At 44.9% G+C, this 16,125-nt stretch overlaps 1 protein-coding gene across 1 annotated transcript in view; it reads right to left on the bottom strand.

The window, feature by feature from the left end:
• Window positions 1-16,125, bottom strand: part of abca2 (ATP-binding cassette, sub-family A (ABC1), member 2) — a 91,169-nt gene that overhangs the window by 2,852 nt on the left and 72,192 nt on the right. The window contains exons 19-44 of the mRNA XM_084176447.1: window positions 15,616-15,820; window positions 15,298-15,456; window positions 14,896-15,076; window positions 14,276-14,488; window positions 13,850-14,046; window positions 12,843-13,016; window positions 12,102-12,367; window positions 11,795-11,915; window positions 11,350-11,429; window positions 10,645-10,885; window positions 10,214-10,432; window positions 9,804-9,906; window positions 9,235-9,560; window positions 8,727-8,940; window positions 8,539-8,644; window positions 8,255-8,366; window positions 7,079-7,139; window positions 6,731-6,905; window positions 6,418-6,533; window positions 5,802-5,949; window positions 5,450-5,573; window positions 5,116-5,248; window positions 4,795-4,915; window positions 1,524-1,702; window positions 568-709; window positions 263-397 (exon numbers count right to left, since the gene is read on the bottom strand). Of these exons, the coding sequence (XP_084032573.1) occupies window positions 263-397; window positions 568-709; window positions 1,524-1,702; window positions 4,795-4,915; window positions 5,116-5,248; window positions 5,450-5,573; window positions 5,802-5,949; window positions 6,418-6,533; window positions 6,731-6,905; window positions 7,079-7,139; window positions 8,255-8,366; window positions 8,539-8,644; window positions 8,727-8,940; window positions 9,235-9,560; window positions 9,804-9,906; window positions 10,214-10,432; window positions 10,645-10,885; window positions 11,350-11,429; window positions 11,795-11,915; window positions 12,102-12,367; window positions 12,843-13,016; window positions 13,850-14,046; window positions 14,276-14,488; window positions 14,896-15,076; window positions 15,298-15,456; window positions 15,616-15,820 (4,251 nt within the window). The remainder of the gene's footprint in view (window positions 1-262; window positions 398-567; window positions 710-1,523; window positions 1,703-4,794; window positions 4,916-5,115; window positions 5,249-5,449; window positions 5,574-5,801; window positions 5,950-6,417; window positions 6,534-6,730; window positions 6,906-7,078; window positions 7,140-8,254; window positions 8,367-8,538; window positions 8,645-8,726; window positions 8,941-9,234; window positions 9,561-9,803; window positions 9,907-10,213; window positions 10,433-10,644; window positions 10,886-11,349; window positions 11,430-11,794; window positions 11,916-12,101; window positions 12,368-12,842; window positions 13,017-13,849; window positions 14,047-14,275; window positions 14,489-14,895; window positions 15,077-15,297; window positions 15,457-15,615; window positions 15,821-16,125) is intronic.

Raw genomic sequence — 16,125 nt, forward strand, 5'->3', positions numbered from 1 at the left:
TGTCTCCTATCTTATCCAGAGGAGAATATGTATTTTTGTAAGTCTTTTATAAGTTTTCAAACAAAAGACAAGACAGAAATTAAGAGAAAGTACAAATATAATAAAAGGAAAATTAGCCAGAGCCCTATGGCACCCTATTACCGATATAGTGCATTACTTTTGACCAGAGTCTTATTGGCCCAGGTCAAAAGTAGTGCACTATATAGGGAACTGGGTGCCATTTTGATTCACACCCATGGTGATGGGGTTGAGTGAGTCTAACCAGGAAGATAAGAGAGGGGTATCCAATGAGGGCGATGGCAGTAGACAGCTTGCGCTTGTTTCCCCCACTGTAGGTGCCAGCCGGCTTGTCTGCATACTTGGACAGCTCCAGCTTCTCTAGGGCCCATGAGACCACCTGAGAGGGGAAGATTCAAGTAATAGAGGAACTTTTCAACAACACCGATTCAGAAAAATCACACAGTAATATAATATTGTGAATGCGAAATGTGAAATGTGTGTGTGTGTGTGCATACGTTTGTGTGTGTGTGCAGCCTGAGAGTGTGTGTGTGTGTGTAGTAGCCGTACCCTCTGCTCGTCCTTCCAGGGGATGCCTCGGAGACGTGTGTACAGCTCCAGGTGCTCTCTGGCTGTCAGGTCTTCAAATAAGGCATCAAACTGAGGGCAGTAACCAATGCTCTGCTGCACTCTCAACAGCTCCCTCAGGATACTGACAACACAACACAGATCAACAACAGTACCTGGGCCCGTATTCATAAAGCGTCTAAGAGTACGAGCACTGATCAAGGCTCAGGTCCTCCCTGTCCATATAGTCTTATTCATTATGATCTAAAAGGCAAAACTGATTATAGATCAGCACTCCTGAGACACATTATGTATACAGGCCATGATATACTTAACGTCAGATTTTAAAGGCTTAGGTTAACTAAAATGCAAATAATATATACTTTTGACGTTAATTTGACAAATACTGTATTCCTTCAAGTCCCCTGTAGCTCAGTTGGTAGAGCATGGCACTTGCAATGCCAGGGTTGTGGGTTCGTTTCCCACGGGGGGCCAGTATGAAAATGTATGCACTCACTAATTGTAAGTCGCTCTGGATAAGAGCGTCTGCTAAATGTATATACAGATTTGTTACTAAAACTAGCATAACACACTGAGACATGTATTGGCATTAGCAATAACCACATCAATCTCAGGTAGGCTACACTACCAGTATCTGATATCAACTTTGACTAAGACTAGCATAAAGCATTGAGATTTGTGTTAGCATTGTGCTTAAAGACCCATCTGGTGTGCGTCCCAAATGGCACCCTGTTCCCTATATAGTGCACTACTTTTGACCAGGGCCCATCAAAAGTAGTGCACTATAAAGGGAATGGGGTGCAATTTGGTACGCGTCCCAAATGGCACCCTGTTCCCTATATAGTGCACTACTTTTGACCAGGGCCCATCAAAAGTAGTGCACTATAAAGGGAATGGGGTGCAATTTGGTACGCACCCCTGGTATATATGTAAAATACCTATTTCCCCCTATGAAAGCCTCTCCTCCCGTGGTGCTCTCGTCTCCAGTCAGCATCTTAAAGGTGGTGGTCTTCCCTGCTCCGTTCACCCCCAGGAGGCCGAAACACTCCCCAGGACGCACGCCCAAACACAGCCGGTCAACAGCCAAGATACGCCCCATCTTCCTCGACTTGTACACCTAGTGACACAGCGCATGGTATAAGGAGGTGGCTATTTATGCATTGTTCAGTTTACATAACTCTAAAGTTTAAATTGCCTCCTTGTAATGCCATTGTTGAAGAAAAATGTCTAATTCAAATCATGCTGCCAGATTATAATGAGGTTCACAGTATTTTTTGCACAGATCTGTTCTGTTTTACACCACAAAAATGTTGCCGCTAGTTAGTGCTGAGCGATTAACCAAAATTGTGGTTATTTTTCAGTTTTTAAACAACTAATTGATGACATCAGTTAAATAATTTGAATTCCATTTTATTTCATATTTTTTCCTGTGAGCTCAATGCTCATATTGCGCAGTTTCTATAGAGATAAATCAGATGAAGCCTGAACTGTGCGATGTAGTAGGGAGTTGTAGTTTCCAACAGGCCAATATTCTACATAGTTTAGCGCAGAAAACGTGTTAATTAACTACAATAACCATAATCCATTGCGCGCCTACTTTTCCGTTCCGTGTGTTTCTTTTACGCCTGCTACGTTAGTGTGGGGCAGACACAGAGAGGGAGAGAAGAGAGAAGAATGCGCGATAGAAAGGGATAGAGAGCAGTTGCTTCGTGAGGTATCTCTAACTGAAAATACATTATCTCAGTCAGGGATGTGAAACTTTGATCATGAGTGGCCGCAGTTGCTCGCAGGCCTACATCAATACATTTTAGAGTTAATATCGTGCAATTCTACACATGGGGCGTAGATAAAATGTTGCAGTTTTAAAGCAAGCTTGCTGCAATTCTACACATTTTGCCATGGGGCGAAGAGGAAAATGAGCTGTTTTACAATATGATATCTGAGTGAGACTGACTAACAAAATCAATGGTTACTAAGTTTAGATAGCTGGCCACTAGACTGACTTACATCTATAAAATGTTAGCTGACCTGGCTAATTGAGTGACTATCAGTGACTGACATAACAAGAGAAAAACTGCTGATGCACAACCACATTTTCGAAATTGCACCTTGTGTATTCTACTATTCTAACTCTCAACAGTAAGTTGAGACCCCGACTGAGTTCCTAAAAAAAGGATATACAGTATCAGTCAAAAGTTGAGACACCTACTCATTCAAGGGTTTTTCTTGATTTTTACTATTTTCTACATTGTAGAATAATAGTGAAGACATCAAAACTATGAAATAACACATATGGAATCATGTGGTAGCCAAAATAGTGTTGAACAAATCAAAATATATTTTATATTTGAGATTCTTCAAATAGCAACCCTTTGCCTTGATGACAGCTTTGCACACTCTTGGCATTCTCTCAACCAGCTTCACCTGGATTGCTTTTCCAACAGTCTTGAAGGAGTTCCCACATATGCTGAGCACTTGTTGGCTGCTTTTCCTTCACTCTGTGGTCCGACTCATCCCAAACCATCTCAATTGGGTTGAGGTCAGGGGATTGTGGAGGCCAGGTCATCTGATGCAGTATTCCATCACTCTTCTTCTTGATAAAATAGCCCTTACACAAACTGGAGGTGTGTTGGGTCATTGTCCTGTTGAAAAACAAATGATAGTCCCACTAAGCCCAAACCAGATGGGATGGAATATTGCTGCAGAATGCTGTGGTAGCCATGCTTGTTAAGTGTGCCTTGAATTCTAAATAAATCACAGACAGTGTCACCAGCAAAGCACCCCCACACCATAACACCTCCTCCTCCATGCTTTACGGTGGGAAATACACATGCGGAGATCATCCGTTCACCCACACCGCGTCTCACAAAGACACGGCTGTTGGAACCAAAAATCTCCTATTTGGACTCCAGACCAAAGGACAGATGTCCACCGGTCTGATGTCCATTGCTCGTGTTTCTTGGCTCAAGCAAGTCTCTTCTTCTTATTGGTGTCCTTTAGTAGTGTTTTCTTTGCAGCAATTCGACCATGAAGGCCTGATTCACGCAGTCTCCTCTGAACTGTTGATGTTGAGATGTGTCTGTTACTTGAACTCTGTGAAGCATTTATTGGGGCTGCATTTTCTGAGGCTGGTAACTCTAATGAACTTACACTCTGCAGCAGAGGTAACTCTGGGTCTTCCTTTCCTGTGGCGGTCCTCATGAGAGCCAGTTTCATCATAGCGCTTGATGGTTTTTGCAACTGCACTTGTCACAACACAACTGATTGGCTCAAACCCATTAAGAAGGAAATAAATTCCACAAATTAACTTTTAAGAAGGCACACCTGTTAATTGAAATGCATTCCAGGTGACTACCTCATGAAGCTGGTTGAGAGAATGCCAAGAGTGTGCAAAGCTGTCATCAAGGCAAAGGGTGGCTATTTGAAGAATCTGTTTGTTTAACACTTATTTGGTTACTACATTATTCTATATGTGTTATTTCATAGTTTTGATGTCTTCACTATTATTCTACAATGTAGAAAATAGTAAAAATAAAGAAAAACCCAGGAATGAGTAGGTGTCTCCAAACTTTTGACTGGTAGTGTATATATATACAGTATGTTTCTTTGGGGGGGGGGGGGGTCCGAGGAATTGAACTGAGGGCCTTCAAAAGAGCCGCATGCTACCAGTTGCCCATCCTGATCTAAGTGATTGATAGTTCAGCAGTCATAAAAGTATGCTTTATTTACTTTGAAGAACTATTAAAATAGGGATTTTGTCAGACAGCAGCTCTATAGAGATAAGATGACTTGGAATGAAATAATAAAGTCATCAAATAAAACAAATGTGATATACACAACAACTGAAATATTTTATTAAAGTACAGTAATGTGAATAAATGATGGTTAATAAGTGATAAGCAGTAATGGGCAGTCACTACCATCATGGGACTTGTATTAATTGTTTTATTCTGTGTTGTTATAGCATTCAACCCACATAATGTAAAGTGCATTTAATGTTTAAAAAATATATAGAAACCGAAAACCGTGATATTTTTTAAAAATAATCGAACCGAAACGACCTCAAAAGCACAAATCGCTCCGCATTACCCTTAGTGTCTATTGATACTCAGTTGACCTTAATGCTATATTGATTAAACCTACTATACACTGATCTATTCTGGTCCTGAAGCTAAATAAAGCACATTGGGTCCTCTGTGTCTGTCTGACCTTGGTGAGGTTGTCAATCTTCAGCATGTCGTTGTCAGCATCTCCTCTCAGTACTCTCCGTCTCTCACAGGCCACATCCACATCATCATCTTCTATGGGCTGGCTGCTCACTGGTACTCTCCTGTTACACCACACACACACCACACACACACCACACACACACCACACACACACCACACACACAAACACTCAGGGGCTGCACAGAACTAGAGCACTGCAGTGGATCATATTGGTGTAACACACACACACACACACTAACGCATTCACATTGCACATATAGCACATTTGCATGCGCCTACACACATGAGCAGACACACTCACGAGGGTTTCCTGAGGAAGTTGTACTGGCACAGGATGGTGATGAAGAATCCTACAAAGCCCTCGATTGTCATGGCTACCAGCCCTCGAGTCACAATGTCCCACTCAAATGGAGACTTGATCTTGTCAAACTGACCTGAGAGTGAAATATTTAAGAGAGATTGAATAGATTGATTAAATTCAACAGGAGGAGGGCAGGATTCAAATAAGTGAGTAAGTAAGCCTTATCCAAGCCAATATGGCCCATAGGGCAGGAGCCTATCTCCTGTTTCTGTGGCATGAGGCAGCTTGAGTACACCCCCTGTAACTGTAACAATAAATTGAACTGTAACAATACCTATTTTAGCATAGTACTCATTGATGTATTCGTTGTATGCCATTTCCATCAGGCCGTGACCCAGGTTGTAATTTGGGAAGATAAGGAAACAGGACTTTAGGTAGCTGTTCACCAGTTTCAGATCCTGCAGGGAGAGACCAAAATACAGTGGTGTGAGGATATGTTCAATATAGGGTTGCAAAATTCTGGTAATCTTCCCAAAATTCTTAGGTTTTTCAGAAATCCTGGTTGGAAGTTTCTGGATTTCCTGCTTCTTCCCTCCTGATTTTCGGCAACTTCCAACTGGAATTTCAGAAAATCCTTGGGGAAAGATGTCAGTACATCAATACTGTCAGCAGAGTAAGAAACACACCTTGTCATGCTCAAAGAGCTGCAGCAGGAAGGTGGCCACTGTGGCAGTTATGCCTATGAAAAGGTTGATGACGATGAGGAACACATAGGCCGTGCTGGGCACCTCGAAACAGAAGGAGGCCGGGTACATGATAGGAGTGATAGACCACCTGAAGGGAGGGAGGGAGAGAGAGAGAGAGAGAGAGAGAGAGAGAGAGAGAGAGAGAGAGAGAGAGAGAGAGAGAGAGAGAGAGAGAGAGAGAGAGAGAAGAGAGAGAGAGAGAGAGAGAGAGAGAGAGAGAGAGAGAGAGAGAAAGAAAGAAAGAAAGAGAGAAAGAAAGAAAGAAAGAAAGAAAGAAAGAAAGAAAGAAAGAAAGAAAGAAAGAAAGAAAGAAAGAAAGAAAGAAAGAAAGAAAGAAAGAAAGAAAGAAAGAAAGGATGAATGATAATAGGCCATAATCATTAAACATTCATTACAGTTTCTTGATATCGTCAAAGACAGTTATGAATAATGCATTACTGTTCTTAAATGATGTCATCAAGGGAACAATATCTATGCTTTTTTCCCAAGTTACCTAAATCCAAAAGCTATTTTTCTGCATATCCCTCATAATGGGTCTTCAGTGAAGTGCACTCACCCGTAGAGGAGGAAGAGAGAGAGGACCGCAGGGAAGTTGGTTGGGGATGTGTACGCAGGAAGGTCAAAGACAAACAGGATAAGGACACAGCACGTGGCAGGCACCAGGTAGTTCAACTAAGAGGCAGAGAGAGACAGCAGAGTTTCAGTTAGATAGGCTGGCAGAAATAGACAATATCACTCAAATATTCATAGTTCCCTCTGTGGATGAACAGTACAAACAGACAGAAGACAGACAGGCCCTGGTTGGACTTGTTTCAGAGAGTACGGCTATAGGGAGAACGCACACAATAACACACTTCAACCCCCCTCACCATGTCCCATATATAGTTAGCCAACCAGTAGATGACAGGGTCACATCCAGACACAAACTGCAGGTGCTTGGCCTTGGTCGACTTCTCTGCCACCAGAAAGACCACAAAGCTGGCTGGTACAAAGGACATGGCCACGATAATGAAGATAGCTATCACCACATCAGTGCCCTGGAGCCTGGAGGGACCAAGAGAAACTTACTAAGACAGTGTCTGCATCCCAAATGGCACCCTATCCCCTATATAGTGCAATAGGGAGTAGCGTGCCATTTGAGACACTGTCAGGTACTTTTCAGAAATGTTGTGCCACATACAGTATAATATACAGTAACTCAATGCATAAATTCTTACAAATAGTCCAGAGAGAGGCTTGCACTGGTGCGGTTCATGGGGTGGTTGGTCAGTGTGATTCCTGCAGAACCAAACACACATCAACAACAGGGTTTAGATGGGAACAGATACTGTACATCCCCATAGAAGATCCCCAGATACTAATACAAGGAACTTTGAAAATACATTTTCACATAAACAAACTATCCAATTCAAATAATCCCAGCCAGAGTGCCAGCCTGTTTGTGTTATAATGCCAACTCCTTGTCGCCTGAGAGGAAGAGGTGAAGTGAGAGTCTTGACTCCGCCCTAAATCTGTCCGTGCGAAAATACAGCGTGAAGCAGACCAAGTGGGGATTTTTTGTATGGAGGTCGAATTTGGTTATTTTATCTAATAGAAGTTTTGTAATGTTTAGGTTTTTACGAATGTATTGATATAAGTGGCATTCTGGCAACTTTGAGAAAAACGATTTTATATCGGAGTTGTGCCTGTATTGGCCCTCTCATTGGCAAACATTTTCCCGCCTCCTCGCGTCTGCCTTCATTTATTCCCATTGTTAGAGTGGTCAGTCCAGTATCTTGTCAGTATATAGATAATATGTGTTGTCACTCATTGTCATTGCCTTGACAGCAATGGAGTGGGCAAGATAAAAAAACGGATCTGGAACCAGGCTTCTGAGTATGTATAGGTAACTGCCAAAATAAAATAAACACCGACATAAAGTGTCTTGGGCCACAACGAGCCGCCAGAACAGCTTCAATGTGCCTTGGCATTGATTCAAAAAGTGTCTGTAACTCTATGCAACACCATTCTTCCATGAGAAATTCCGTCATTTGGTGTTTTGTTGATGGTGGTGGAAAATGCTCCAGAAGCTTCCATAAGTTCTCAACTGGGTTGAGATCAGGTGACGGACACACACACACACACCCATTAAAAAGCCCTATGCTCCTTTGAGAGCCCTCTTTAACAGTCACTGAGGTCTCTTCTAGCCATGGTTGCCAGAATAACGGGCAACTGGGCATTCTCATACATCACCCTAAACATGATGGGATGTTAATTGCTTAATTACCTCAGGAACCACACCTGTGTAGAAGCACCTGCTTTCAATATACATTGTATCCCTCATTTACTCAAGTGTTTCCTTTATTTTGGTAGTTACCGGTATGTCCCCACTCCCCATGGACAGCATCTCTTACCGTATGCAGCAGGGTTGCCCTTGCCTGGAGGCAGGTTGGCACGCAGGATGGCATTGTTGAGGACGTTGAGATAGGTTGGCATGCTGTGGTACCCTTTATTATTGAACAGCACCTATTGGGAGGGGACAATTCTGTCACTGGCAATGACACAGCAGCGCAAATAGCTAAGTGTAATAATAAACCTGTCCATCAAACTGACACTAGAGTTCCGTCTCAAATGGCACCCTCTTCCCTATATAGTGCACTACACCCTCGCCCTTTCAAGAAAATGCCCTTCTGCTCACCTGAGCTGATCTGCGCACTGCTATTTTGCGAACCATGGGCGGAGTCTTTTTCCCAAAGGATGCTGGGACTGATTTCTGTATGTTGCCTACTGTGAGTCCTCCATATCTAGGAGAGAGGGAGGGAGAGAGAAAATAAGATATTGAAAGTGTGTGTATGCGTCGCTGCCCGACCCCGATTAGTCTGTTACCTGTGCAGGCGCAGTCTGTCGGAGGTGTAGAGGAGATACTCTGACACGTTGCGCCCGGTGATGTCTACCAGAATGTCCCCGGTGACCACCTTCATGAGGGGCGGCCGCCCCCCCACCCCGCTGGGGCAGGAGAAGCCCGTACCCTGCATGGAGCAGATACAACGAACAGGCTCCCGGATGGACAGAGGCAGGGTGGGGGGAGAAGTCACTGTTTCTGAAGACAGACACACAGACAGAGGCAGGATGTTTAGGGAGACTACTGTACAGGACTCTAGTAAGTAGAGTAGGTAAATAAGCCTTGTCTGAGACAGAATGGCCGACACAGGACTCCACTGTAGCTATCAAATACAATTATATAATGTGATATAATGCTATTATATGACAGAGTGTACATGTACTATAATACAGTATGATTTGATAAAGTATTAGCCTACATACAAATTACCTTTTAGATAGTTTTTACCACCTGAGAATTGAGCACAGTGGTGGGAGGGGCGCAAAGACTTACCCCTGACAGTGGTAGGAGTGGTGGCAGTGAAGTTCCACAGCCCATCGTCAAAGCGAGTGTCGGGGTCGTCGGAGGGGGCTGGCGAGGGGGGAGGGGGTACGAAGTTGGACAGGGGCACTCCCTGGGTGAAGGAGTCCAGACACATGGAGTCAAAGTAGCGGGCGGCCAGGGTCTTGCTGTTGTTGGCGCTGGGGTTGAGCGTCTGTGCCAGCTGGTCCAGGGTGCTGTTGAAGGGCGTTTTGAGGACGCAGGTGGCACCCACGCCAGATGGCAGACGCAGTGTGTTGGCGATCTTCTGAGGGCTGGCATCTGGGGACAGTTTACTCCTGAGGAGAGGAAGAACAGGAGGCTGTTATAAAGCTACAGACGGAAGCTTTACAACATCCATGGCCTGTAGATTTTGTGTATGATGGGTGATAACTGAGACTCAGATAAGATGCACAAATGAACTAATAATAATACTTGTCAGAACGAAGGATACGATTTGGGATGTGTAAAACAATACATTTACATTGTGTATATGTTAGCATGAGTGACATACAGTCTCCTACTCCCAGTGTCTGTCTGACCTGTACTGTGGGCGGTCTTCGTTGGCGTAGGGGATGAAGTTGCCACGGGGCTGGGTGTAGTTGTGGTACTGGGATGGGGACAGGATCAGTGGTGGCAGATCTCCTGAAGAACAGAAGAAAGACATCACACAACGAAGACCTACAAACACTGACAAACAGCAAAGTCATTTGTAGTTGAACTTGAGGGGAAACAAACGGTACTTGTCTTTCGTGCACTCACACCTGCACTTTTCTTCTTCTTCCTGCCACTGATTCTGCTCATAGTGGCTATTTCGAAGAAGAGTCTACATGCAATAACTGTGATATATGGTTGTTTTCTCCTACTAAACTTAGTTGACTACACTCTGGATAATAGTGCCTGCTAAATGACTAAAATGTCCAAATGTAATGTCACTTGTAGTTGTCCTCACCGATGGAAGGCACAGACAGTGCGACAGTCATGGCCACGCAGACGAAGAATGCGGGCAGCAGGATCTGAGAGAAGAGGCCCTTGGTGTTCCTCTTGGCGCAGTGGAATCTCTTGACGATCAGGCCGTGGAACTGGCGTAGCTTCAGCCACCAGCCCTCCAGCTTGAAGCTGCCCTGCCCCTCCAGGACCACAGGCTCAGGGGAGGCTTCCTCCGCATCCGCTGGAGGTAGAGAGAGATGGAGAGAGACAAAGAGAGACATTAGCAAAGCCTAAAAACACCTCACACAGAGTAAAATAACTCTCATAAGCTCATCCAACCATACTATAGCTCATTGCCCCCTGGTTAAATATAACGAAGATAAAAAAAGGTATTCACTGAGTAACACCCTCTCGATGTCCATCAGTCTCCTCATCCAACAGTGGGACTCTTACCCCTCAGGCTGGTAGAGTGAGGGTCCTGTCCATTGTCGAAGAGGCGGCAGTAGTCTCCGTAGAAGTCTGCGTAGAGCCCTTCCTCATTCCCCCGTACGGACCCCAGGGAGGAGGAGGAGCGCAGGGAGGATTGGCTCTGGCTGAGCCTGGAGCACATCACCAGGCTAGAGAGCTCTACCTCTGGCCTCTCCACACTGCTGCTTCCCCCCGCAGTAGCCCCCTGCCCCGGAACCCCATCACCCTGCGGATAGGGATAAAGCAAGTAAAATGAGTAAGCCTTGTCTGATCTAGAACGGCCTAGCAGTAGCCTATCTCATGTTAGCGTGAGGCAGCTTGATGTAGAAGTACACCCCCTGGACAGGACGCAAGTCTATCGCAGGGATGAGAGATGGGTAAGTTAGATTAATCGATTCATTAATTAGTCAACCAAGGGTGTCTCTATCAATTAGAAAATTAGCATTACTAGAAAGTTTAATTTGTTTAAATAAATGATATTTTTTTATTATTATTTGTCATTTTAGCAGACGCTCTTATCCAGAGTGACTTACAGTTAATGAGTGCATACATTTTCATACTGGCCCCCCGTGGGAAACGAACCCACAACCCTGGCGTTGCAAGCGCCATGCTCTACCAACTGAGCTACAGGGGACTACAATCATCAACTAATAATCAATTCTGAAAGGCATGAGTTGAACTAATCCCTACCTGTGGCTTTCCAGAGCACCGCAGACCCACGGCATCAGCAGGTTTCCCCACTGAGATACCGCCTGGGGAATCCTTCATGTCTGGGAGGAGAGAGAATTTAAGAGATCATGATTAACATTTAAAGAGATATGCAACACCAACACTAAATAGATAACTTGTGAAAAGTCTATATCAGCATTTAGCTATCTGGCAACGCAAACACTGTTTGCAGACTCAGCAGAAATGAAATTCATGATGTGTATCATTATTAATGTAATGAAGCCCTCCTAAAATAACTTTATTGATCTGTGTAGCCGCAGACAGACACACTGGGCTTTGGTCCCACACACAAAAATATAATCACTAGAATGGACATCCCTATTCAAGTAAATTAAGCAAAAATTGGTGGACTGGCAGCCATTTTGAGTGTACCCATAGAAGTAAAGGCATATTTCTTTGGTCTCACCGGCATCACTGTTCTCCAGGGACTGGTCCTCCTCAGACACCTTGAGGAAGACCTCCTCCAGAGTGGTGTCCATCACCCCGAAGCTGGTCAGAGCCAAGATGGCCAGATTCTGCTCCAATGCCTGGGAATAGGAAATATGGGCTCTGGTCAAAAGTAGTGCACTATAAGGGAATAGGGTGCAATTTGGGATACAGTCTGAGTCTGTCTGTCTAAATGAGTACCTGAAAGAGTCTCTAGGTCTTTGTCTGTATGTCTGTCTGAGTGTGTGTACCTTCATCTCTAGGTCTGTGTCTGTCTGAGTGTGTACCTGGAATAGCCTCTCGAAGCAGCCCTTCTTGACAGCCTCAGAGGGCAGCACGTAGGATAGCTCAGTGTTGGAGTCAGACAGCAGCAGACAGGACCCCACAAACTGACGAATGAACTGGGTAACCCGGGCCTCCGAGCAGGGAGACATGGAGGAGGAGGTGGAGGGGGACAGGGAGGATGAGGAGGGGGACAGGGAGGAGGAGGAAGGGGACAGGGAGGAGGAGGAAGGGGACAGGGTGGAGGGAGGCTGGGGCTGGGTGACCTGGTCTGGAGGCACAAACACACAGCATGATGGATGGAGGGAGGGAAAGGAGGACAAGGTGTGAGCAGAGAGTGGGGCAGCGGGAAAAGTAGAGGACAAAGAGACTTTTCAGAGGCAAAATACTAGCTGTACATGTTCAAAGACTTTGAAAGAGAAAGTAAAGGATATTATAGAGAACACAGGAGGTTGGTGGCACCTTAATTGGGGAGGACAGGCTTGTGGTAATGGCTGGAGCGGAATAAGTTTAATGGTATCAAATACATCAGACACATGGTTTCAATGTGTTTGATTGCATTCGCTCCATTCCGGCCATTATTATGAGCCGTCCTCCCCTCAGCAGCCTCCACTGATAGAGAACAAATCCATCATATTCTAAAAGTGAGGGACAGAGGAAGGCTGTGATTGATAATAGACTGAGACAGCTAGTGACAAAATGAAAAAGAGAAACACACATATAAACATATATGGGGAAAGCCTCACCTCCGCTCTCACTCTGTTTCTTAACCAGGGTGAGTTTGTAGCCGTCTCCGTATGTGCTCTTGAGAAAGAGTGGGGAGCCACAGCACTTGAGTTTTCCATGGGAGATGATGGCTATGCGGTCTCCTAACAGGTCAGCCTCATCCATGTGGTGGGTGGACAGCAGGATGGTGCGACCTAGAAACACAGTTGAAATGTTTCTCTTTCAATATAAACTGAGTGTACAAAACATTAGGAACACCTTCCTAATATTGAACGTGTTGCCCTCAGAACAGCCTCAATTCGTCGGGCATGTACTATACAAGGTGTCGAAAGCGTTCCACAGGGATGCTGGCCCATGTAGACTCCAATGCTTCCACAGTTGTGTCAAGTTGGCTGGATGTCCAAAGGCACTTCAATATTTTGTCTTGCCCATTCACCCTCTGAATGGCACACATACACAATCTACAGTATGTCTCAATTGTCTCAAGGCATAAAAATCCTTCTTTAACCTGTCTCCTCCCCTTCATCTACACTGCTTCAAGTGGATTTCACAAGTGACATCAATAAGGTATTATAGCTTTCACCTGTCATGGAAAGAGCTGGTGTTCCTAATGTTTTGTCACGTGTCAATGCATGTGGTGGGTGGACAGCAGAATGGTGCGACCTAGAAACACAATTGTATTTTAATATACATCAATATGTGTTTTATAAGTGTCAGTGCACTGTATAGGGAACAGGGTGACACTGGTCAAAACCAGTGCACTGTATAGGGAATAGGGTGCCATTTGAGACGCAACCTTAGTGTGGTTGACCCATGTCAACCGTGGTCCTCTGTAGCTCAATTGGTAGAGCATGGCGCTTGTAATGTCAGGGTAGTGGGTTCGATCCCCGGGACCACCCATATGTAAAAATGTATGCACACATGACTGTAAGTCGCTTTGGATAAAAGTGTCTGCTAAATGGCATATTATTATTATGTCTCACCTGTTGTGAGTGTTAGTGTGTGAGTTTGACGCATCATGTCTCACCCTGTTTGTACTTGAGGATGAGGTCCCAGATGGCTCTGCGTGCATAGGGGTCCACCCCCGCCGTGGGCTCATCCAGGATGACGGCCCGGGAGCCGCCCACAAACGCTATGGCCACGGACAGCTTCCTCTTCATCCCCCCAGACAGGGTCTGCACCAGGCTGTGACGCTTATTATTCAACTCTAGATCGTCTATCATCCTGACAACATACACACAACTCATGGTCATTTCAATTCTTTTGGGCTGTGGATGGGTATCATTTGTTTCAAAACTATACATATCCTTCCATTGCTGTCAACTGTACTTATATACTATCTACACCCTTCAATTTGAAGAGGTGAGATCCTAATCTAATGCCATGTTGATAGATTAGTTTCCACCTTAGGGTCTTTGATTTGGTTAAACCATCAACATGGGATGTGACGTACTTGTCCATCTCCTTGCGGATGTCTTCCTCGGCCATGCCTTTGAGTTTAGAGTAGAACCACAGGTGCTCCTCCACGCTGAGCTTGTCAAAGAGCACGTTGTGCTGTGGACACATGCCCAGGTTCTGCCTGATCCGCTCCATGTCAGTACGGATGTCATGGCCGTAGATGGTGGCTGAGCCAGAGGTGGGCGGGAACAGACCTGTCAGAATAGACCTGGGGATCGTAGTGGAGAACCAATGGTAGTTAGTGCTAGGGTTAGTTAGTGGACACGTAAAACATAGGTTATACTGTATTTGAAGGCCATTTTGTGGACATTATGGTGATGTTATGGGAATAATATGGGAACGTCAAGGAAAGATTACGGGAACGTTATGGTGATGTTATAGCCAACATTATGTATGGCCTGTTTATAAATTATCATTACATGACAATTGTTTACAAATAGTTCACCTACAATATGGTTTATCAGCAGATGATGAATAGCCCTTCAAACAAAGTCTTACCAAAACATACAACACACATCTCTCTGGGTCTCTCTGTAAATCCACACGTAAACATAACACAAACAACTGGGGACCCTCTGACACACACGTGGGCACACACACATTTTTCTCTCTCACATGGTGGTGGTCTTGCCGGCACCGTTGTGTCCCAGGAAGGACACCACCTGGTTCTCGTGGAGGTTGAGGCTCAGCTTGTTGAGGGCCAGCTTATTGCCCGTCTTGTAGACCTTGGTCAGCTTGTCTATACAAACCACCAGAGGCAGGTGGCAGGGCTCCTCTTCAATACCACGGATCTCCTCTGGAGGGAGAGAGAGGGAGAGAGAGAGAGGGGAGGATAAAGATGCTGTCTATTACAGAACCAGAGAAGAACCTTATTTTGAGATTAGACTTTTTGGTAACACTTTATTTGGATAGTCCCAAGTCAATGCTTTATAGATGTTGAGAAGATGTTCAACTACCTATCAACAATGTTTCTACTAACTATCCACTAACCAAGTCCAAGGTCAGGCTTGGCCCTACCAGATCGCCGGTGTTCCATGGCACACGCCTGGTCCTCCTCCATGACACTCAGCCTGGCCCCTCCCCCCCAGGGCCACTCCCACGTCTCCACACGCCCACTTCCCAGCCAATAGGACTTCTGCAGGGGGAAGTACCACGGCCGAGGCAGCCCATACATCCCTAGAGGATGGGTGAAAAAACCCATTTGGGATTCAGCCCAATTGCTTCCAAAACATATTCAGACAGTCAGTTACAAAATAGGGACACAAAAGGGAGGGATTTTAGTTAGCAGCCAAAGACTTGAAAAATGGAAATCCAAATTGGATGCTGACTGTTTACCTGGATGTACAGCCTCTATGTACCAGGTGAGTACTCCATACACACTAGCATCGATGATGAGCATCATCATGGACAGGCCAAGGTTGAAGTCATCGCCCTCTACAGGTGACTGGTTGATGGTGCGCCACTGGATGCCAACCCCAGCCACCTCATACAGGGCAAAGTACTTCGAGCCCAGGCCGAACGCTGTGGTCGACATTAGAGACTGGAGAGAGGAGAAAATGGGAATAAGGACAATGGACGTGTTAAAAGCTATTGACATGTATGAAGATCAATGTCTTTCAAGAGCTGACTAATTCAGATTGGTCGTGTCAGAGAATATTGCAATTCACGCCTCTTGAAGTTTTGTTTCATCCTGACTTTCAACTACTTTGCTTGAAATTGTTATGATTAAGGACATTTTGATACACCTTTGACACTCAGAAAAAGCCAATTTGACGCAGTGAAAGAGACAAATAACTAAATCTAGCAATGAGCCTGGGGTGATGTTTCTCTCATTAAATATATCCA

Source organism: Coregonus lavaretus, assembly GCF_964263955.1.
Source record: "Coregonus lavaretus genome assembly, chromosome: 14".
Lineage (NCBI taxonomy): Eukaryota > Metazoa > Chordata > Actinopteri > Salmoniformes > Salmonidae > Coregonus > Coregonus lavaretus.